The sequence below is a fragment of the Dermacentor albipictus genome, chromosome 9, assembly GCF_038994185.2.
Source record: "Dermacentor albipictus isolate Rhodes 1998 colony chromosome 9, USDA_Dalb.pri_finalv2, whole genome shotgun sequence".
Taxonomy (NCBI): domain Eukaryota; kingdom Metazoa; phylum Arthropoda; class Arachnida; order Ixodida; family Ixodidae; genus Dermacentor; species Dermacentor albipictus.
The window spans coordinates 2811198-2835887 of record NC_091829.1 but is presented as its reverse complement, the minus strand read 5'-3'; the positions used below and the strand labels follow the sequence as shown (position 1 = coordinate 2835887).

Here is a 24690-nt window from a genome sequence, read left to right as displayed (position 1 = left end):
CCATGCTACTAATTCAAACTATAACGCTTTAGCTTTGGGCCTACTTCATATTGAAATACACGGCGTGTGTTGCGTTGCCATGATGACCTGTGTTGTCTTCGAAGCAATTGTTTTGCTCCTCTCTGTGGCGTACGTAGGGTATACATGTTGCACATGAGGGGCGTGTGTAGGGTATGCGCTTTACTCTTGAACTGACTTGAAAGAACCACACATCCAGTTGTGAAATTCGTATCCTCGCCTGTTGGCTGCACCGTTGCAGACAGGGCTTCAGTGCGTCGTCTGGTAAGCAAGAGAGTAATCCAGGGTGTCTACCAACCGGGAAAACCGGGAATTCTCGGGGATTTGAAATATTCTGGAAATATTCAGGGAAAGCTCAGGGAATTTGTGCTTCTACAGGGAAAATGATCCAATTTTATTGAAAGTGAATGAAAGTTGTGGTTAATGGTGGCTCGAGTAACAGAGGAATCATAACGAATCAGTTTTGACGCCGTGTCGTCGGCTGGAGTTGCCAGTGCGCAGTCAACAAACGACTTTCCAGATGCCCGATAATTCGGACTGCTTCACGGCAGCCCCACGTACCCCATAGAGTCAGTGTTTAAGAAAGTGTAAAATTTCGGGTGCAAGAACCCTTCGCAGACTGATTTTCCGTAATTTTTGCCGTGACCGCAGGTCCGAAACGGCAATTAAAGCCACCACCACTGCCGTTTTGATTACCTCACCGCCTCGAACTGGCGCTCTCGCAGGCAGTCCTTCTGGCAGCCGCAGCCAACACGGCGGCAACGCTAGGCCTAGCAATGGCACCGACTCCACCGTTGTGGTCTTCACGATTGGCTTCGACGCTCGGAAAGCACGGCGCGTTGCATAATGGTGGTTCCCAAAAGTCAGCTTCGCGTCAATGCAGAATTGTTACGCGGTGAAGCTTAGCAAGCATGGGAAGGGGCAATTGTCAGGGGACACAGTATGTATTCAATGAAAGCAGCATTCCGGGCAAGTTGGTAGTCCATTACTCAAGTATTGTGCAACAAAAAAGACAAGGACGTAAGAGAAGAAAAACACACACCAAGCGCAAGCTTTCAACTTCGGAGTTGAAAGCTTGCGCTTGGTGTGTGTTCTTCTCTTACGTTCGCGTCTCTTTTGTTGTGCAGTAATACTTGAGTATGCATTCCTTAATTATATGCGGCGCTCACCGTCTTCTGTCACAGTACAAGCACCGATATGCCTAATAAGTGTACTAGCAGCCCTTCAGAGCTTTTTCATGATGTGCCTGTGGCAATTTGAGCCCTAATGGGACACTGAAGACAAACACTAAGTCGACGTGAACTGTTTAAATACCATTCCAGAAACATTGCAATGCTTGTTTCGTGCTAAAAAAGGACTTAGTTTACGAGAAAATTGTATCTGAAGGGCCGAATGCCATTTTCAAAATTCAAATCTCCCTCCACACAACCTGGGGAGTGATGATGTTGCATATGCCATCACTGCCCTTTACTGCCATCAGTGAGTAAAACGGTGCCAGACAGACGGCGCCACCGAGCCAAGACAGAGCAGTGGATTCGTCGCTGCAGCTGCTTTTTGGTCAAGTGGCGTAGACCGTTCGGTCTTCCCGCAACTTCACATGGAAGTTGAATTGTCTGTTACTTGCAGTTTGTGCGAGTTTCACGAGCCAGCAAAACCAGCGCAGCACTATGCGATCAGGAAAGTACTGAAACACGAAAGCATGGGCAGACGCAGAGTCGATCAAAAACGAAACCTTTTGACCGCCTGCGTCATTGTCAACGGTAATTTCAATGAGTTCCTTTTTCTAAGTATGAAATGAAACTGGACAAGTAGCATTTTATTTCATATTATAATACAATACGAGGATGGTTTTTGCAACTAGTTAGTACTAGAGACAGAATTTAACTGAGGAGTGCTTTCGTCATTGAGGGAGTCTCTAATCATTTCCTGCAGTTACCTCGATTTCTCGATTATTAATGCTCTGTTCGCGATAATATTGACGCCTTAGAGATTCTCGAGCACTTTCGCGTTTTCACGGCCCCTAGGGAGTCAGAAAAATCGGACGTTGACTGAGGATGCTTCAAATGGTATGTGGAGCGAACACGCTGTAAAAGGATGATGACAACAGAAAGGTCCTACGCATTGAGAAATACAGAAAAAAGGAAGCGTGCTGCTGATTCCTTGAAGGAGCTTGAGCTCAAGAAACAGTGTTGGCTGATGTTGAGATGCAGGTGTCCCTTATGCAAACCAAAATAAACTCTTCAAAGCAGTGAAACGCAACACTGCGGCGTTGTGCGGGAGCTGAGATTATATCAGGACATTTGAGGTTGGCAAATACCAGCTGTTGAGAGAGAATCTCGCTTGTGGCAAAGTTCAAGTCTCATACCTATGAGCTTGCCATCAGTTGACAAGAAATAGCTCATATTCTAAAAGATTTGCTTCTGTATGCATCTCCTTTTTATTCGTATTTGAGAATGTTCAACTCAATTTGCAGTGGGCTTACCATTTTTTTCAAATATGTTTTATTCGCTGTGCATTTTACTAACCCCTCGCTTCTTTCTCTTTGTGAATAAAATAAACACTACTCCTTACTATTCAAACTGGATTAAGTCACTATTTGAACATGATTAATTCGTATTTTTTATTCTTTGACATGCTAACTAGGGAGTGACAGCATCGGGCGACATGGTGTCAGCCCATCTTGACATAATGCAAAGTTCTGTGTCACTCGGGAAATTTTGCAAAGGCACTCAGGGAATTTGGAAATGTCAACTTGGTTGACACCCTGGTAATCTCATCAAGCGACTGTAGCTCTGCTGCCAGAATTCACACCAGAGACCAAGCGATGCCTGCGTAACAGCTGCCTGAGGGGCAGGGCGCGCTCGTTCTTGTTCATACATGGGCTTACGTGGGAGTTGATTGTGCCAATCTTTGCAAAAACTGAGTTTGCGTAATGGCAGTTTTCACTAGGGGATCTTTCAGATGCGGCTGTCGCTGGTTGGGATTTGTGCATTCAAAAGGTTTTCACAGATGTACAGCAGCTTCGTCACCAGAACTGACATTGGTCAGGTGTCCCAGGTTAAGCGTTCTTGCTAAGTTTCTTAACTCCACGTTTCTTCATTACATGTTAATTGCTTAACTCCAGTTTCCTAATTCTATAGTCAACTTTCTGGGATTCCATGTGAAACACTGTCGCGAAGTGTGCCCGTACATGCTCCCGTAGAGTTGCATGTCCGTATTTCACGTGGTGCCCATGGTCCCTGTATTGACACTAGTGCTGTCATTCATCAGGCCCTGTCACGTGGGACTCCAGTGTCCAGCATAGAAGTCCTTTATATTGTGGCAATATCTACATTATGCTGACTTTACTGACATCAGCTGTACTTTTAGTTTGTTGCTTGTAGTATTCAGTTATGCTGCAAGTTGTAATATCTTCTATTCTTCTGTGCTGCCCTAAAGGAGCAACGTTAATGTGACAACGTTGCACAGAGGTTTGCCATCATGCGCATAAAATTAACCACAATTGTGAGGCAAAGCTGAATTTCATGTTGAGATACTCAAAGACTTGATAACATGTTATCTTTAATTTCTTTCCAACAAATGAGGGTAGTTTGTTGCATATGCTTTAATGCACAGTCTAACCAGGCTCTTTCAATGCACAAACTGCGGTAGTGCGATCTGTCCCAATGCATGTCAATAAGAAAACATGAATGATGCAAAATAGAACTGAAGAAAGGCGCTTATCAGGCGAATTTTGCATTCAATGGAATAAAAGCAATTACGTGGCCTTGCTCGCACGTATAGCATGTACATAAACTTGCACTCTACCGGCGAACTCCACTAGCAGATAGGTGCACAACCTCTGTCGAGTGCACAGCTAAATACATGCACAAGCAGCACGCAGCACTCTCTATAAGGGCACTTGTATTGTGTTTCTGCAAATGTATAGAAACGCTACATATGCATAGCTGCAGCCACGTAAACTAAGGTTGAGGGGCTTTAGTATTATATGGGAGTGTACAGTTTGCTGTGCCATCTTAAAGAACCCCAGTGCACTACACGTGCACATCAAAGGGAGTGCCACAGGCTAACGATGTTCAGATCTTGAGGAAGCTAGACCTACTATTATGAGCTATTATCTTGAGCGATTATGAGCTGTTATGAGCTGACAGCCATCGGACATCTTGACGTACATCCGTAATGAAGTCGACTACCATTTTATAGGAAGCTACTAGTCTCCCTGGTTATTTGAGCTGGAATCTGCCGCGTGAGTGCCAAGTGCTTTACGTGTTTTCACCATGGAATGCTTACTTCACAGACATGACAGCTGCTCCAAAATCTCATCAAGTCACACAGCTGCTTCACGCAGCGTTTCTAAATCATTTGCACGGTGTTTCAAGTCGTCACTAGCAGATGACCTCTGCGGAAGACCATGCATTCTGTGTGTAATGGCAAACCTAAGCGGAACTTGGTTTTGGCACTTAGCTTGCTCTGAACAAACTTTAGAGTGCGGTGAGGCTCAAGGGTATACATCACATCATATGGCAACATATTAGAGAGTGTTCCGTATGGCGAATGGTTTCTTGTCGGGAGAAATAAATGTGAGGTTTTGATATGGAACTGCTACAAGCCTACTGGTACTGGAAGTAATTGAAGTCAAGAAAACCACCCAAAGCTATTGAGAACGGGCTTGCCTGAGAGTGCGAACGGATTTAGATAAAAGAAGCACTCGCGGTTCATCCATGCTCGTCTGTTTCCATGTCTGGTTCCAATCAAGTGTTCCTAACATTTGTGCTGCTAAATTTCTATTTCAGCGATAGGTCACTCCGTGACAGCAAGAGCCCTATCCGCGGAGGAATACCACTCGTTTTCCGTGAGCATCTTCTGCCCATGCGGTTTTGTTCATATGCTTTAATTGCCTTACCCGCTGTAGAGTTCCATTGACGTTAATTGGATTTTGCCCGCATAACGAGAATGTTGAGACATGAGGTCACAGCAAAATCTGGCAATGTGCACATGTCAAGCTTACAATGATGAACCTGTCAGATACAGTGCAAAATGTTAGAAAAGAAATTATGTCAGAAACCATCCTCAATGATTAAGTCAATGCGAAGCATTGCTCCTCTGCTCGTGGTGCAAAGCCTGAGCAAACTAGTGTCCTCCAGGGGAAACGCTTGCTTGAGGACCGCTGCGTGTGTCGGTAGCCACACCCTGTTAACATACAATTTGGAACGGAGGCAGTCGTATACACTGCGTGCTGCAGAAAATTTGTCTTTGGCAAAGTGTTCTTGAAAGTACGCGTCTCTGCAGAGCCAAATTTGTACTCTTCCGCTGATCTTCTACTTGATACATTCTAGGGCTCATTGTTGTACCTGCAAGTATAGGCCTACTTGCAACATTGCACAACCTAGCCACATCCATTTGTGGAGCAAGGAGGGGAGCCGCCAAGTCAGTACTAGTGGCATGAGCATGGGAAAGCACACGCATGCTTGTGAAGCAAAGTGCTGAGCTGCCAGTGAGCAGACACATGAGCACGCATTGGCGATAAACTCTCTGACCCTGGACAGCCTCTTGTTTGACCTTGGCTCCGATTAGGCAAAGAAATACTTCGCATTTAGAAGACAGAAACGTGCTAACTGTCGTGCATGTTCTCTGTCCTTGTCTATTTTGCGTCGGCTGCATAATATAGACTGTATGCGTGTGCACAAGTCCGTGTGAGAGAGCTGGGTGTATTCTTTAAGCGTCCACCTGATTGTGCGGGGGCTCCTATCTGCTCATGCGTACCCCAGCCCAGCCAATCAGAATTTCAGCAGCAGACAAAAAGGTCGTGTTCATTAGGTTGACACTTAAAGAACAACCACCCTCCCTCCCCCTGCAGCTCCACATGGTGGCAAATACTTTTGCAGTGAAATGAGCAAAGCAGAATATGAAATGTAGCGAAAGCAAGAACGAATATAGAGCAACATGTCTCAATCATGTCCTCGTCTTGCGCTATATTGCATGGTAGCATGTACCAACAAGCCCTCACCTAGAAGAGCACTTTGACGGTGACATCATGATAGTCAGTAAAGTGCACCGCGGCGATCATTCCCACCCGCAGCAAACTTCGGTGCCTGGGAGCTGGGTCCACATCACGGCTTCGCGCACACCTCCGAATGGACAGTGCAGCAGGCACCCGCAGAGGTAAGGCTCAGTGCATATACCCACTTTGCGATAAGTTAGGGTTACAACTCGCGATGGGTGCTGGTTGTATGGGCGATGGAGCTCTATAGGGACGTGCAACAGCCAGTGGTGTAGCTAGAAATTCCATTCGGGGGTGGGGCGGCTCACAATTGAGCTCGGCCTCTTCCTTATAGAATTTGTCGAGGGCCAAATGCATGAATAATAACTGCATTGCCATTGCCAAAGATGCTTCAAACGAATTCTTGAATGCTACGCACTATCAAGACAAGTAAAATATGTATTTTTTCATAAAATAATATATTCGTATGTTCCAAAAATTGTGCCAGAATAAACTCATATCAATGCTTCCATGTTTTTTGTCTTTTTAGTAAGCAAAGAAAATATCACACGAGCTTTAGAACTATATCAGTTCGAAACCAGCAAAGCAGGGCATGCCGCTGATATGAAAAACGTAAAGGCCATGAAATGAACAAGTTGAGGACAAATATGTTAACGAAACTTTGTCATTTAAGAACCTTGTTTACACTTTTGTACATATGCAACAGCCAGGGAAGAATCTCAATGACGCTGTTCTTCGTTCCAACGTATTGTACAGGAACAGCTGTCACCGGTCGCGTATTGTGAGTAATTGCAACGAAATCAAAGTCGCGACAGAGTGCACATATAAAAGGCCGGGGCTCTGCAATATATACATTAGAAATGTGAAGATACAGCTTGATGTAGGGCACAAAAGTGTCACTGGAAACAAAATTCACTGCATGTATACACAAAACCTTGCAACAAGGTATTTAATTATATGTGTAAGTCTCCAATAAATCTACGTATCTAAGCAAACGTAATTCTATATAATGCGTCAAACAAGGCAAATAAACATGTTGCGCAATCAGATTCACAGATCACAGAATCCTAAGGCCTGCCCCCCCCCACTACTTACACTCCCCCCGATGAACCGCGTACGATGGAAGGCGGCATGCTTCCTCCAGCTTTTCACCCTTGTGCACACAAGGCTGAGCCACGATTGTCGGTTCACCCATCACCCCCCTCCCCAAGCTTTCACTGGCACATACAGCATACGGCACGCAGTGACAATGTTATCGCCCTTGGACTTTATACTGAACATGACAGCGACGGAACACGCCTGGAGTGTCCATATAATTTCTATCGCAATAAAATAAGAGGATCCAGCAACTGCAGTCCCATGGCCCATTACTTTCCACAAAAGTAACAAAATCGAACTTTCATCATGCAACAATTTGCTGGGTCGCAACAATGTCTTTTGTTTCTTTTGTGGGACGGGGGCACCAAAATGAAAAAAAAGACTCAAAGGAAGCATGTTGGCCATAGTCAAATGCTTACTTTGGGCACCTAATGTAGCTACCGAATGAATAACAAGGAAAATGTGAGGCGCACAGAGAACCATACACATACTGCTCGGTATCCTACACCAGCGAGACAAAAAGACTTTCCAGAGAGGTTGCGATAACATTGAAGTCAATGTAATGCCCTTAAGCGAAAGCATTGCAATCCATCGAGACCCCTCTGACAGCGGAGTGTGACCATTGTTTCTTTTTCTCATCTGCTAGCCAGAAAGCGTCCAAAACTCTGCCAAGCCAAAATCCACTCGGCCAGAGAAAAACGTATGTGCACCGAAGTGTGCTGCGCGATGCTCGGGGCAGCACAAGAAAAACATTTGCACTCAAGCTGGCTCTGGCAGCTCGTGGGTAGTGAGAACAAGAGAGAGTGAGACAAAAGGGAAGGAAGGACAGGGAGGTTAGCCAATGTAAATACTGGCTGGCTACCTTGTGCTGGGGAAAGGGGTAAAGGGAATAAAAGGAGAAGGAAGAGAGAAAAAAAACAAGAAAAATGCACACAGTAACGCAATGTTGCACGCAACAATAGTCAAAGGCGGTTGCACAATTCACATGTCCTTAAGAACGTGAGCAGAGCCCTTAAGGCCTTGAGTGCCGAAACCCGTCTGGACCAGTGTCCTAGAACCTTCTCTTCTGTGAAGGGGCGATTGTCCAGTTTTTCGAGCGCAGTCACGAGCACTTTTCTTTCCACATTGTAACGTGGACAGTCACAGAGGAGGTGCGCAATCATCTCTTCGCAGCCGCAGGTGTTGCAAGCAGGGCTGTCGGCCATTCTGATGCAGAAGGAATAGGAGTTAGTGAATGCCATGCCGAGCCATAGGCGACACAGAAGTGTTGCTTCTGCTCGTGGCAACCCTGGTGGAAGACTGAGTTGCAAACTTGGATCCAATCTGTGAAGATGTTTGTTCGTGAATTCACTGGTGTTCCACAGAGTTAGCGTAAGCTCGCGTGCGAGAAAGTGGAAAGTGAGAACAAGAAAAATGAAGAAGCTCAACGTGTCCTCGCGAATAAAATTCAAAGTAGAAAAATAAACAAATACCTAGTTACCTTTGCTGTCTCTAGTGTCTTGACGTGGATGCATTGGTGCAGGTGAAAAAAATTTTTATATTCTTTTCTGTGACACGATGGCACAAATGAACCACCACAACACTTCGTCTCATTGGACCTCGCTGCGTGCTTTGTCAACTTACCTGATAGTGTTGATTTGGCTTGTCTCATTGTATGGTCCGATGTATGACTTTAGAAAAGTCAATGCACTTTTGGCGTTTAATGTTTATAAGAATATTAAACCCAAAAAGTTCTGGAATTAAAAATCTAAAGCACAACTTCGGAAATGTCAATGCACCTTTTGCATCGAAAGTTTGAGAACTTTATACACATAACGTTCTGGAATTGAAATCCATGCGATCCATAGATTCCGTGGCCTCTGCGAGATGCTGCGACAAACCTGCTCGCCATCAAAACACTTTTGAAACTTTGCGCTCGGACGGGGCTTCTTGCGTTATGCGACTCCAGGTGTATGAGTGTTGCCACGAAATCCAGCCCAACTTCGCAATGTTTGTGCCGCAATGTTTGTGCCGAAATGTTTTGAGCGTGGAAAAGGCATTCTAGACAACATTTAGAATAATTTCCGGCCCCAGGAGTTGTTTTAGTTGGCGGTGCGTGACAGCACGAAAAAAAAGAATTTGGGCTGAGGCGGGGAGGCGCTGAAGCTAGGTCGTCTGGCACCCGGGTCCCATAGGTCTTCTGGCACACACACCCCCCCCCCCCCCCCGCCCCCCCGAGGGGTGCAGTTAGGAAAGTTAGGATATAGAACATTTCCGGGAAGTGGGCGGGGGGTGATGTTTCACCCAGAGATCGCTCCTGTAGCAGGTATACAGGCTGTTTTATTTTCTGAAACAACTAACACACGGTGCCGCACTGATAACTTGTGATAGGCGCATTCGCACATCTGCTGTCAGACTGTAAGGCTTGGCAGCCAATACAGGTAAAGTTTTAATTAGCAATTTTATAAGCGATATTGCATTTGCAAAATTGAAACCCAGCCATCATATGTTGCCCAACAACTTCTCAAAAATCGTCATAAGTATTACGGCCTGCAGTATTTTGGCTGTCACCAGCCCTGAACCAAAACAAAAATTAAGTAGCGTGTCAGTGACACTGGTCTCCCCGCCCTATTGGAAAATGCCACCGGCTTCCTTGCTGCATGGGTGGCAATACTATAATAATCGCAAGTTCTCTTCATTCTGATCCATAAAGCCTTTCTTTATTTCCTGATACTGGCAAAGGTGGTCATCCGAACTGCGGTACCGCCGTAAGATTGGAAACGGAATAGAGCACGTTCCGTGTCACCATGAAGGCCACATAAAGCCCGTGTCAGCAAAAGCTTGTGCTACTGTTAGTCTGCAGTCGCAATGGAGAGCATAGACAGGTCGATGTCACTGGTGCCCTATTTCATATTTCTTTCAGTACTGCCATACTGGGCCACCTGCAGTGCAAAGTATACTGCACGCTCTAGCACCCAAGACAATTTTGTTGAGAGAAGTTTTTGTTGAGTTAATAATATGACTTCAGGTCCTCAATTCCCAAATTGCAATGTTTCCTCTATAATTGCTAATTAAGCAATTATTTAAGATATCCTTAATTATCTGCCATATTTTGTACGATACTGAGCTTCTAGTTGTCACAGGCACATAACCTGATAGAATACTGGGAGATGGCCTCACAAAATTCACCTTGTTATAAAATTCTGTGCAGCTGAAAAAGGACACTGTATTTGTGACATGAAGTCAAACAACAACAATAACAGGTGGAGAAGGTGGAGGAGAAGGAAAAGAAGGAAGGATAGGTAGGAAGATCAACCAGACGCAGATTCGGTTTGCTGCCCTAGACAGGGGAATGTGTTTAATGGAAGAAAAGAAAGAAGAGGGAGGGAAGATCAGTGCGAATATGTGCAGTTGTCTATAACTTCATGCATATAATTGGTCACTGAGGCCAGTCGATCTCATGAAATGTAGCAGTGGGCGCGTCGCTTTGTGAGCCTGCAATGCGTGGGGCCATGGTTCGGGAATCTTAGTCTCCGAAAATGGTCTGCTATCTAATCTGTTTAACACCCTCCAAAGAATGTCACGTTCGATATCATGGAGATTACAAAAACGTAACACATGCTCGATCGTCTCTTCACATTTGCACGAGTCACATATTGGTGTGTTGATCATTCCAATAAAGAATGAGTAGGCTTTCGTAAAAGCCACCCCTAACCAGAGGCGGCACAGTAAAGTTGCATCACAGTGGGAGAAGTTCGATGGAATATGCAGTTTCAATGTAAGATCCAGCTAGTGGAGACGGCAATTGGAGAAAATCGGGGTACTCCACAAAGTTTGTCTTAGTTTGAGCAAGTAAACAACTCCTCGCAGCGTCTGTCCTTGATAAGGGTATGGGTAGTGTTGGCGTTGCTTTATGGACTGACCGGGCGGCATCATCAGCAAGGTTATTTCCGACAATACCACAGTGCCCCGGAAGCTGTTGGAAGATGATGTCATATCCGTTTATGAAGGCTTGATGGGGAACCTCTCTGGTCTCAAACACCAGTTGCTCATGGGTCTTGCATCCTAAGGCTGACTGCAGACTCTGAAGGGCTGCCTTGGAGTCGCAAAAAAGACCCACTTTCTAGGTTTGGCTTGTGCGATGTAATTAACAGCGGCACATAGAGTGGCAAGTTCTGTTGCCGTAGAGGTCATTATATGGGACACATTGAAGGTAATTGTAACTTGTAAGGCCGGGATGATAACAGCGCCTGTGGAGCTAGTGGCTGAGACAGATCCATCGCTTTAAATGTGCGTTCTTTGTTCATATGCCCCGTTCAGTGATGACAGTATGAACTGACGTAGAGACATTGTTGATTGACAGGTCTTCTTTGTAATTCCCGGAATCTTCAGGCGTACTTGTGGCTGTCGTACACTCTGATGCAAAATTACACCCTTTGGGTCATATCTTACCACATAACAATAATCGTCATCTGTCTTGTCCGCATTTCCTTTCTTTAACGCTGTGAGCCCGGTATTTCTAAGTCACAAACGGCATGTGCGTTATCAGTATGAGAGAGCATTCTCGACAGGAAAGTAGTGGCTTATATTCACCCCAAAGGGTGTACATTAAGTTGAGTGTAGGCACCAGAGGGGTAACAGTGGTCTTGCTCCTGGGTAAAGTCCTGTGGAAGGTAGCCTTGATGTGTCGCAACAAGTTTGGAAAATGTGGCTTGACGTCTTTGTACTGGTGAAGCAGCAATATAGTAACTGGGTAATGTGTGCTCTAAAGTTGTCGATCGTTATGTATGTTAGAACCAAGTAGACCCTAGCCAGGGTGTCTACCGACCGGGAAAACCGGGAATTCTCAGGGATTTTTAGTAATCTGGAAAAACTCAGGGAAAACTCAGGGAATTTGTGCCTCCATCAGGGAAAATTAGCTGTAATATTATTGAGAGGGTCGAAAGTCGCGGTAATGCTGGCTCGAGTTACAGACAGGAATTATAACGAATCGTCATTGACGCCCTGTCGTCGGCTGGAGGAGTTGCCAGTGTAGAGTCAACGACCGACTTTCCGGATTCCCGATAATTTGGACGGCTTCGCGGCACCACCACGTACCCCATAGAGTCAATTAATGTATCAGAACGTCTGAAATTTCGGACGCAAGAACTCTTTGGCGTCCGATTTTCCGGACGTTCTGCATGACCGCAGGTCCGAAACGGCATTAATCAAAGCCATCACCGCTGCCATTTTGATTACCTCGCCGCCTCGAACCGGCGCTATCGCACGCAGATCCGCTGGCAGCCATAGCCACCACTGCGGCAACGCTACGTCTAGCTGCTTCGATGTTCGCTATTAAGCTGCTTGCCGTTCGGTGCCGTGTTTCTTCATTTCTCCGCTGTCAGCAATAATTTTGGCTTCGAAGCTCGGAAAGCACGACACATTCCATAATGCTGGTTCCTGAAAGTTAGTTTTGTCTCAGTACGGTTGTGTGACGCGGTGAAGCATTAGCAAAAGTATTGCGGTGAAGCTTAACAAGCGTAGGAAGGGGCAATTGTCACGGGACACAGTATATATTCCTTAATTTTACACGCATGCACCCGCCCTCTCCTGTCACAGTAGGAGCCCCGCTATGCCTAATAAGTGTACTGACAGGCATTCAGAGCTTTTCCAGACGTGCCTGTGTCGATTTGAGCCCTTAAGAGCAGTAAAAGACATGCATTTATTTTTTCGGACTGCCTGACTTTTCGGAAGTTTTCGCGGCCCCTAGGGGGTCCGAAAAATTGGCCGTTGACTGTAAACTGACCAAGAGTATGCTTCAAATGGTCCGTAGTGCGAAATCGTGACAGAAGGAGCATGAGAACAGAAAGGACCAACGCATTGAGGAATGGACGGGGAATGAAGTATGCGAGTGCTTCTTTGAAGGAGCCTGAGCTCAAAAAACACTCTTGGCTGACGCCGAGATGCAGGTGTCCCTCATACAAACCAAAATAAACTCTTTAAAGCAGTGAAACACAACACTGAGGCGTCGTACGCGGGCTGTATGTCAGGACAGTTGAGGTTGACATACGTGCTGTTGAGAGAGACTCAATTGTGACAAAATTCAGGCCTCATACCACTGAGCTCGCTATCAGTTGGTATAAGTAGCTCATATTCGAAAATATTTGCTTCTGTATGCATCTCCTTTTTATTTGTATTTGAGAATGTCTGACTCGATTTGCAATTTCTTTCGAAGACATTTTATTTGCTGTGTATTTTACTAACCCCTCCCTTCTATTCTTTTTTTTTTAATAACATAAACACTACTCCTTAGTATTCAAATTGGATTAAGTCGGTTCTCTTAAAAAAAATTTCTTATGCTTACGAAAGAGTGAGAGCATCGGGCGATATGGTTCCAGCCCGTCTTGACATAAAACATAGTTCTGCATCACTCAGGGAATTTCGCAAAGGCACTCAGGGAAAACCTGGGAAACTCAGGGAATTTGGAAATGTCAACTTGGTAGACACCCTGCTAGCAATCATGATTGTTGGATTGTTGCGTGAGTCGAGGCGCATCGTGGTAGTCCAAGACATGTCCGTAGAGCCGGGCCTTGCAAACTTTCGAGGGTATGAATGTTTGTTTTACATGTGTTTGCCAAAACCGGCAAGCTGTACTGTAAAAAGCCCAGAAACAGTGCTCTGTACAGCTGCAGCATGGACCGTATCGACGTGCCCCGGGTTTTTCTGCTCAGGAACCTCATTAATGTACAATCAAAATTGGTCTCCGCTTCAGTTAGATGCAGTGTAGGCTCCATGAAAGGTCCCTGTCAATACTAATCACACCTAAAAAGCGGTGATACTTCTGGTATTTGATACCCTGGCCATTGGGAGAAACAGGGTATGGTGCCATGGGTTTGCGTGTAAACGCGATTAATATGCATATTTATATGGGCACACTAAGGCCTTGTTTGCAGAGATACGAACAAGTTCGTCTGGCTGCCCACTGAATTCTTGCACGCACAAGAAGACGAGTCACCGCAGAAAACCAAAGACAAATATCACCACTGTGCATTGTTGGGTGAATTGTCTTGGGTAACGTTTCAGCAAGGCCAACTATAGTTAGGTTAAATAGATTAGGGCTCAATACCCCGTCCTGTGGGATGCCACCATGACAACGACAACAAAATGGCAAAGAGATGATTAGCTATGACTAGGAGACAGTCTTTTTATTCAACACTGCAAAACTGGTACAAAACTAATACAAATGACACAAAACTAATAAATGGAACACTGTACACATACTGACGACACACAAACCATGGTGGGACATGAGCGCACTGCACGAACGCACTGCACATGAAACATTCCACTATCATTCACGCCCAGTCAGGCCAAGGGAAAGAGGGGTGTCTACAGAGGTATATGAACCCCGTCCCTACCTGGCACGACCTCCCCCCCCCCCCCCCCCTTCTTCGTTACTATGTCAGTGCCCATAAGCCCTCCTCCTCCCTGGCCATGCCCCTAACAACAGCGGTCGCCCTCTGCAAGAGCCCACATGTTGCTCGCGCACGTCATCCAAGCAGAGTCGGTACCAGCTGAAGTGACACGCATTCGGAGCCATGCCACCAGTGCTGCCAACCCAGAGAAATTTTCTTAGAGCTAGGGATCTTAAAGGGCCCCTCACAAGGTCTGGCCATTTTGAGCTGACAAGCACGATAACGATCATGTCTACAAAGCATTACATTGCCACGCCCCGGAAAGATCTGAAATTTCAAACCGAACGCTGTTTTCTTTCTTCTTGCGGCTACCGCGCTCAAAGCCGGAGGATAATATACACTTGCTAGTGCGCCTACATACACGTGTTTGTGCTGTGACGTCGCTTGTTATGACATGTGGCTGTGAGAATTATTCAAGACAGAATCTGTTATTTGTGTAATATGTTGCTTGAATAGATTAATTAAAGCTTAGAGAACAATAAAACACACAAACCAAATGTCTGCGTGTTCTTGTTTTAATTCGCACGACAGCAAGATAGATGTACTACTGTTTTGTCTGCTTGTTCCCATGTCGTGCAGTCGTGCATGCAGACACCAAAAATATGTCATTTTCTACCGTGTTCCAGCGCGGGATAATGCTCTGTGATCTGCTTGTGTCTGCGTCAGTATTCGGGTTGCACTGACTTATACCGCTAGTCAGGTGTTTTCATGCACAGCGCGCAAAATCGTGCGTTGCACGAAACGACACACTCATAACAGCTTGCTCGCGACACCGTCAGTGGAAGTGCTCCATGCTGCAAAAAGGTTAGGAAAAAAAAATGAAGGCGGGGCCTGTGATGTATGCATCACGCAATCCTCGAGGTCCGGTATGGGAGAATGCAGGGAAGGAACTTTGCTTGTGGAGGCTATACGGAGCTAGTGGAAAGAGCGTCTATTTGCAGTGAAGCTTGCCTCCTGAAATCATGGGTTCGCGGCACTTAAATATTTCTTTCTCGGCTATTAATGAACCAATTTGAATAATTTTTGTAGCAGGATGTTCCCTAGAGGACACGTAACAACTTCCAGTGTATAACCACGGCCGCTCGATCCAAAAGCACAAGGTGCAGCCCGCTGCGTCGTGCCTGAACGGCGTCTCAGGCCTAGTTCTCCGTTCGCCTGCTGCGGCACCACTGTTCGGGGATGGCTGCTGATAGAGAGCGCCTTCACAGCTGCGTCGGCACTCGTGATCTCCACTCCAGTCAAGGTGTAAATAATGCGTTTTATATTTGGAAATTGCAGACAAACTGTATTAAGTCGTCATTGTAAGTGCTGATTAGGCCACAAACGCCAACAGATTGTCACAGGGGTGGAAATCTGTTCTATAATACGCCTGAACGCTATCCGTGATGGTTGCCCGTACGATGCACGACCGGGTGATGCACTTCCATCGAGAGGTTCTGCTTGAAGCAATCTATCAGTACTTTTATACACTTCTCGTGAACATATACGCAAAGTAAAAACTTTACATAGGGAGAACTTGTACAGAGTTTCCCTAGTAATGCAAACTAACTTAGATGAAATAAAAATTCTTATCATTGCAAATAATCATCAGTAGATTGTTTCTCATGAAAACAGAGCATATTGAGTGATGCTAGAGGTTATCTAAGGAGTGTGCCCCTTTTAACAAAGCTTCAAAAGGCATCTACTTCGAACGTGCTCATACCCTTTATTTGAGCATGCTTTCCATAAAACATTCCCGCAGGATTCTTTCATTGTAGGCAGGTTTATTTTTTTCCCTGAAGTCGCCACTTGGTTGCTGATAAAAACAGCAGCTTTGTCTCCTTTTTCCACTCTTTGTAATACCTGAACAAAGGACTGAATTTCGTTGTTTTCATAAACTAAGAGGCGGTTTTTCATTTCGTCCCATTCGAACTGCAGTTTTTTCACCTTTTCTCCTTGATGGGCAACTTCCTTTTTTCAATCTCTTGACTGCTTTCTTTGACTGTTCTAGGACGTCCACAATATCTAATGTAGTTTGGCAGGCCTCGTCAACAGAAAAACTACGTTCAGAGCATGAATCTAAGGCAGTCTCTGGAACTAGAGCTTCCACCTGGTTGCTGAGAAACTGTAAGGCACTTTCGATGTTGGGGCTTTCTCCTGAGCTGCCACTATTATCGCTTGCCTCAACTACTGTGGGATCAGCAAAGTTTCTTCGATGGTGTTTTTTGGGCTGCACATTCTCTTTTTGCAGGTACTGTGGATATTTGCCAAACACGGTCGGTACCGCATTCGGAAGCAGGAGCCCAAGTTTCGTGTTCGTTTTATAGTCCCTTTCTGTAAAGTGCAGGGCACATACCAGAGACTTATCACTCGGTTCCCACTCCTTGGCGCGAGTTATTTTTTAGCCACGTTTCTCGACACTCCAAGTCGCAGGGGATCTCGTGATATTTCACAGTCGGGTCCTTCTTGGCATTTGTGTCGCAGAGTGGCACACAATCGTTGCGCGGCATCGCGCCACATGAACGAGGCTGGCTATGGCACACACGCACACCGAAGAGCCTCAACAAAGCACAGCAAGCACAGGCAAACTTGCTCACACATACACATGCGAAAAAGCACAAGATTAATGCATATCGCACGAGGCAAACACGTTCTGATGCGAACCGACTTGCTCACACACACGCATGCAAAACAGCACGAGATTAATGCATATCGCATGATGCAAACACGTTCTGCCGCGAACCAACTTGCTCACACACACGTACGTGAAAAAGCACGAGATTAGTGCATAGAGCACGAGGCAAACACGTTCTGACGCGAGAACCAACGCCTGCTTAGCCCCGGCGTGAAGTTGCAAAAGCATCCCCGAGCAGTAGCGCCCTCACCAAGAAAAGCGGTCGCAACTGTGAAATCGGTCGAGACGCACCCGCCTATTGTCCGCGGCGCGACGTAGCTGGCCGCACCTTGCTTTGCATCAAGCGGCCGTGGTATAACCAAAGTTTACTGTGTGGTCTGGTGAGGGGCCCTTTAAGCATAGGAAATAGGGGAAATTTTTGCACTGGGACATGGAGCAAAGAAACACTTCCAGACATGAGAAAGCACTGCAGCGATGACTGATACATGGAACTGCTGACGTGACAGAATATTTTGATTTCAGCCACCATAAATTACCTTTGCATTACTGGAAAGCAAATGTGTAGAACATTTAAGCTAAGAAATCTAGAAATCCATGGCATTGTATCTGCCCTGTGCCGTGTTGCTTTCCTCTTTTGTGTGCACTGCTGAAAGTGGTTGTCAAAGTTGGTTACGTAATGGGTATTATTTCCGCTTTAGCTGACGCAAGTGCATTCTTGAGATACTTACGAAGTCAGTGAGTGCGAGGCATGTTGCAGCCCCAGGTGGACTGGATCTGTTCTCAGCTTCAAGTCAAGGCTCTTTTGTTCTCTCCTTCCACCAGGAAGCGAATGGTGACAAGGCAGTCATCTTGAGCCTGCAGGACAATGACTACACACGCTCCATTTGGAACCATGGGTATGCATTTACTGCACTGTGGCCAATAGATCACTGGCTTGCCCAGTAAATGGTAGAAATCGGTACAAGCTGACTATTCTGCAGGCTCACTTATGTATTTGCGGATGCAGGGATTTTTCATACGAACTTGTGACTTGCTAAGCTTGTCCAACTTGACGGGCCTGGGGTCTGAAAAGGCCTGGGCCTTCTTGTGCATCTAAGATCACTTGTGTAATGTGCTGCTAACTTTGGAATGTGTTGTGATAGCTCGGCATACCTGCTATTAACAAATATAGTACTGCAATTCGTCGTAATTGAGTTGGTATGGAGGCATCTGCGTGAACCAGAGTTTGGCGAATGAACTTGATCAGCTCATATTAAAAACTGCTCTTGGCACTGAAACACATGCTTTCTCATATTGTATTTGTGATGAAAAGGGGTGCAGAGGAGCTCATTCAAGAGTCTTCACATGGCGAGGTGGAAGCCGTTTTTCGTGTACACTCATGCACTGCATCCGTGCAGGTTTCAGCTCCTGTATCGCGTTGCACTGCGGAAGGCCCAGCTTCACCTCGAGCTGTCCGTGGAGAACAAAGGTGAGGCGTGGCCCATGAACACCGCTTATCAGCTCCACAGTTCTGCGAGCAAAGTGCTAAATGGGTAGAACTGAGTTTAAAGAGAGCGAAAAAGACAAGGACTGACGGGCATGAACTATATGAACAGTATGAACCAACTGGCCCTCATCAAGCTCTTGCTTATGCTAAATGGTCCCCCAAGATTTCTGTGTAAAATTTTGCATTTCAAATGCAAAATTTAGATTTCGTCTGAACAAAATAAGCTTTCTATTTTTAATGAGATTTCCCAGCTCAGGCGAGTATATTGAAACTGGTGAATATGTTTGCGTCCGCTAAATGTCATGGCATGGTCGTCTTCCAACATGCAACCGGCAGCTCTGAAGAGTCATAAGCATGACCGTGTCTGTGACGGTAACCACTGCCAACAAAATCAAGCTCATAAAGGCTTCCAACAAGCCACCGCAAATCGCTGCTCAGCACGTAGCTGAGGTGGACTGCTAGGACTGCATCCCGCTGCCTTCTTAGCCAGCGTTTTCGACGCCTGGCTCCCAGATCTGAAGATACAGACAGAAGAGGCTATTTACATACCCTATTTATTCAAATCTAGGCTGACCGTATTTTTCTTTTTTTTGAAATCATAAGCCAAGTTGTGGGGTCAGCTTAGATTCGCAGATTTAAACGATTTGCCAGATGATAAATGTGGTGCATAGCTAGTGCCATCTAGAAAAGTCAGTATCGCAGCCACTAATAGTCGCGCCAATAGCCAACTGGGGTACACAAGTGACGTCGCTATTTTGACCTGTGTCGTATCGGCGTACAGTGTGGCCTATAGCGTGGTGTTACCGTTATGGCACCAAACAGGCGATGCCACTATAATTGCCACTTTCAAACAAGAAGCTGTGCTAGCCGCAGAGGCATCGTCAAATGTTCTAGCTAGGCAGGACTTCAGCATTGCTGAGAAAAATGTCCATCGTAGGAGGGGGCGACGGAGGACGCTTTTTGCGTGTGCCACAACGAGGACATGACAGTGATAAGGAAAATAAGCACGCGATAACAGCGAGGAGCTGTTCATCGAGATTGCACCCCGTTTCAATGCGTGCGAGCCATGCCACACTGTCTGCACATGCATAGGTGCTCGTACGTAAGCGTGTGTGTGGTCTGGGCTATAGCAACGAGGCTAGCATCGATGTTAATGTAGAGTGAGCTCGGCATGTTCATATTAAATAAATGCGGTTTTCATTTTGTGAATGCTGTCCTCACTTTTTTGTTCGGCCTACGTTTGAGATAAGTTTTATTATTATTTTTTTCTTATTTTATTCTTTTTGTTTATTTATTTATTTATTTTATTTTTATTTATTTATTTATTTGTGTTTTTTTTTTCCGGACATTTGGGGGTCGGCTTAGAATCGGGGCCGGCCTACTTTCGAGTAAATACGGTATGTACCGGAAAATTTTGAAAATTTGGCTAGTGGACTAGCTTGCTTCAAGCTTGCCCTTCGTCAAGCCATCGCGCTCCCTGGTGGCCCACGTGCCGTAGATTTCTTTGAAGAAAATCTAGCTGCAAATCTAGGCGTCCACATCAGTTTGGCGACACTGGTGCAGCGTTACCTCAGACTCAAGAATGAATGAATAGAATTTATTGATAGGAAAGACAGAGAGGTCGACCTGAGCTAGTGCACTCTAGTCTGCTACTCTGTACTGGGGAAGAGGGAAGGGGAGTGAAAGTATTGGGATGGATGATGATAAGAGAAGTGGTGAGTGCTTATGTACATGAGACAGTTGCCTCGCTAGAGCCGCTTGTCGAGCTTGGTGTCCTGCAGGAACTTCAACAATACTTTTGTGGCACGCATTGAAATTGCAGTGTCAGGCCATGGGCCAAGAATAGCTTCCTCCGACAGTAGTTGTCTGCCAACGCTGGCTAGGAAACTGTCTAACGTCCTTCGCTCCAGCATATATGCTGGGCAGTCGCACAGTACGTGTTGCAGTGTTTCGGGCATCTGGCAGTGTACACAATCAGGGCTGTTCGATTGGCCGATGAGGCGTGCGTAGCGACGGGTGAAAGCAACGCCGAGCCGAATCCTGTGTAGCAATGATGTTTTGCTCCGTGTAAGCTTCGGGGACAAGCAGAATTTACCGTCTGGGTCAATCATACGTAGACGTCTGTGAATGTTATCAGAGTGGGCTCTGTAAGCCTTTGTAAGGTCCTGCATGAGTGCCTTGATCATGGAGTTGGTGTCAGGTCGCAAGTAGGCAATCCGTACTTCATCACAGGAAGGGGAGGATGATCTTGCCTCACTGTCAGCGAGTTCATTACCAGAAACACCACAATGGCTAGGCACCCATTGAAAGGTGATCACGTGGCCGCTTAACTCGGCACTGTGATAAAGTTCGACAATTTCCAGCACGAGCCGATAGTATGGTCCTTTGTTTAAAAAGTATTTTAGTGCCTGTAGCGCCGATTTGGCATCGCACAATATTGTTCATTTATGGGGTGTCTGCGTTCTCATAAAACGGACAGCCTCCCGTATTCCCGCAAGTTCCGCTGCCGTAGATGTCGATTTGTGGTCTAATCGAAATCGTTCAGTAATTCCAAGTTGTGGGATGACAAATGCGGCCATTGTGGCAGATGGCGTGACCGAACCATCGGTATATACTTCTAGAGTCCCACTATATAAAGTAAATATACGGGACAGGGTGAGCTGCTTCAAGCCAATGGAGGAAACGTGAGATTTCTTCCTAATTCCGGGTATCTGAAGCCTCACTAGTGGTCTTGGCAATGTCCATGGAGGTGTCGCGGGGATGTCGGTTACCTGGAATCTTGCAGGTACAATGCTTGCGTGACATGCAATAGCTTTAGAAAAAGCACAGTCAAGGTTGATGCTTGGAAGCATTGACAGTGGATGGCGTGAGTGTCTGGTTAGCAGGCGAAGATAGGTTCGCACAGGTTCACAAGACCTGTATATGTCGATAGGACAAGCCCGTGCTTCCGCTATTGTGCCCTTAGTTGACGTGCAGCGTGGCAAGCCAAGACATATCCGTAGTGCTTGAGCCTGAAGGCTCTCCAGCCTGCGTATACAAGATGATCCCATGTTAGATAACACAGGCATGCTGTAGCGTATGTAGCCCACAAAAAGTGCCTGGTACACTTGGAGCAAACTTCGCTCAGAGGGGCCCCATCTCAGTCCTGATATTACACGAAGAACGTGTATGAAGTTGGTCAGTTTAGCCCTAAGCGCAGTAACATGTTTGGTCCAAGAAAGACTGCGGTCTATTATCACGCCAAGAAATCTGTGGTGGGTGACTAAAGGGAGCGCCGTTCCGTCGACAACGATTGGATAATTTGACATCGATTTGCGCGTAAATGCCACGACTGCACACTTAGTAGCTGAGAGTTGCAGGCCTCTACGGCGTAAGTACTTCGCCGTTATGGTAACCGCACGTTGAAGCCTTGCACGCACTTGTGGACTTGTGACCCCAGATGACCAAATACAGATATCATCCGCGTACGTACTGATACGCGTTGTTTCAGGTAGCTCGTCTGCAAGGCCCACCAGTATCATATTGAACAATACTGGGCTAAGGACACCACCCTGCGGAACACCCCTGCGAACTTCATGTCTATCAGTCTCGCCATCCGAAGTGGACATGAAAATGGTGCGGCCACTGAGGTAACTCTGCAGCCACGCATACATCCGGCCACCAAAACCAATATCCTCTAGCGCCTGAAGAATCGAATGGTGGAAGACGTTGTCGTAGGCACTTTTGATGTCCAGAAATATTGCGCATACCAGACGACGGCGTCTCTTTTCCTGTTGAACAGAAGATACTAGGTCGATCACACCGTCAATGGATGATCGGCCTCTTCTGAATCCATTGATGAAATCAGGAAGTCCACCACTTTTCTCGAGTAGCCATTCCAGTCTGCTCAGTACCATTCGCTCCATCACTTTACCGACACAGCTTGCCAAGGCTATTGGTCGATAATGGGAGAGATCCTGCGGGCATTTCCCAGGTTTTAGCAAAGCCACAAGACGACTGCACTTCCAGTGATTAGGCACAGTTGCTGTGTCCCACGTAGAGTTGTAGAGCGCCAGGAGAATTTCTCGAGCTTCTACTCCAAGATGACAAATCGCGGAGTATGTAATTCCGTCTGGTCCTGGAAAAGTTGATCGGCGGGAAAAAGATATCGCAGCGTCGAGCTCGTGCATGGTAAAAGGCGCGTCCAGACGGTGATCACTAGATGACGGGAAAGTCAGTCGTGAATGGGTTGGTATATCGTTCGAGGAGCTCACGAGTAATTTGCAAAAGTCATCGGCGACCTCAACCTCACGCCGGCCTTGCCGTATGGCCACAGCACTGAACGGGTGAAGCTGTTGTGGAGGCGAGCGAAGGCTTCGTACAATTTGCCAAATTCTAGATAGAGGTTTTCTCGGATCCAGAGAGCCACAGAATGATCTCCAGTGTTGTTTGTCAAGCTTGTCAAGGTGGCGCAGGACATGACGCTGAGCCCGGCGTGATGCAGTGACGTCTAATGGTGATTTGGTCCTTCTGTATTTTCGTTCTGCTCGACGCCGTATCGCGCGAAGTCGCTCGTACTGGTCATCAATAGATGATCTAGGTGAAGGTGCACTGAGGTGTTTTGTTGTGTCACGTAATGTTGCCGCGATGACATCTTCAATATTGGATGGTGCTTGGATGGCTTGACATGCGGTGGTCACAGATTCTCGAAATGCTGGCCAATTGATAGAACGCACAGTGTGCAGAGCTGGGGGATGTAACCATTTCAACTGAACATATGTTGGTAGATGGTCACTTCCATGGGTGTCGAGATCAGTACACCATCGTGTAGCAAACAGCAGGCTTTTGGAAACGAACGCAATGTCAAGACAACTGCTGTAGTAAGAGCCTCGAAGGCATGTTGGCGAGCCATCATTGATCACCATCAAGCCTTGACTAAGCATGAAGTCAGCCAAGTCTCTACCGCGGGCGTTCGTCGAAGCAGAGCCCCACATGGGATGGTGGGCATTGAAGTCACCGATGACTGTGGGGACCCGGACAAGCTTTCAGTATGGACAGCAAGTATGAACAGTCTATGCTCGATGTTGGGGGTATATACCCGCCAATTACTGAGAGTGTGCGCCGCTTGTACTTCAGCGTTATGCAAACGTACTCGTTGGAAGCGTGTGCAGGAATGTCTTTACGAAGGCACGTTAAATTCCGACGAACAAAAGTGAGCACTTTGCTTACATTGTGATCATTCCTTGACCACAGAGGCACATATCCAGATACGCGTAGTAAAGATGTCATGTTTGGTTCACATATTACAGCCACGGGAAACTGGTATTTGAACATCCACTGCCGAAAGTCTGCGAGGCGGCCTTGTAGGCCTCTGGCATTCCACTGCATTATTGCAGATCTGCGTAATTGGTTGTCAAAAGAGAGCGCCATGATGCCTTATTGTAGAGCCGCGAGGAGCGGTTCCAAAGCATCTAGAACATGTAGCGCGGTCTTAGCAACCGGCGTCTGAAGTCCGCAGAGAAGTGAACGCATCGTAGTTATCAGCTGTTTCAGCATACTTTGTACATTTTCATTTTCTGTCTTATCGTTCTCAACCACCCTTGCAGACACATCACCCGGCGCATTTAAGCCTGTTTGTTTGGGTGGGAGCGACGGCCAGTCAATGTCAGAGTCGGTCGGCGGAAGCGTCGTTTTATGCAGCGCACATCAGACTCAAGAAAGCACACACCCAACATAGCTATCAGTCACGCCTTTGAAGCCCAAAGACGCTGCCCAATGACGCTGGTCCGTACGAAGTCTTTCTTGTGCCGAACATATTGTTGTCCCGTTTTCTATGAGAGCAATTGCCCCGTGCACGTTGGGCGTCAAGAAGGAATAAAGGGGTGCCAACAGCACTAGGCCTCTGCATGCCATGGTTGACGCACACCTGCCCATCAACTGCTGTCCAGTAGAAGCTCAAGTACACTCGAGCATTTATTATGGCTGCAACTAACAATTTGAGCAGGCCCTCAAATAGAATAATACGCTAGATAAAGAGAGGCTTCCGGCTTACCAGCTGGCA

The 24690-nt window shown here is 46.4% G+C and overlaps 1 protein-coding gene across 3 annotated transcripts in view; it reads left to right on the top strand.

Annotated features, from left to right (window-relative positions):
- LOC135909198 (ovochymase-2-like) overlaps positions 1-24690 on the top strand; it is a 337884-nt gene that overhangs the window by 18652 nt on the left and 294542 nt on the right. For 2 of the 3 annotated variants that reach the window (XM_070524732.1, XM_065441041.2), the window contains exons 3-6: positions 4812-4870; positions 6098-6180; positions 17987-18060; positions 18562-18632. In XM_070524732.1, coding sequence (XP_070380833.1) covers positions 4812-4870; positions 6098-6180; positions 17987-18060; positions 18562-18632 — 287 coding nt within the window. The remainder of the gene's footprint in view (positions 1-4811; positions 4871-6097; positions 6181-17986; positions 18061-18561; positions 18633-24690) is intronic. The other variant, XM_070524733.1, reaches the window with a different exon arrangement.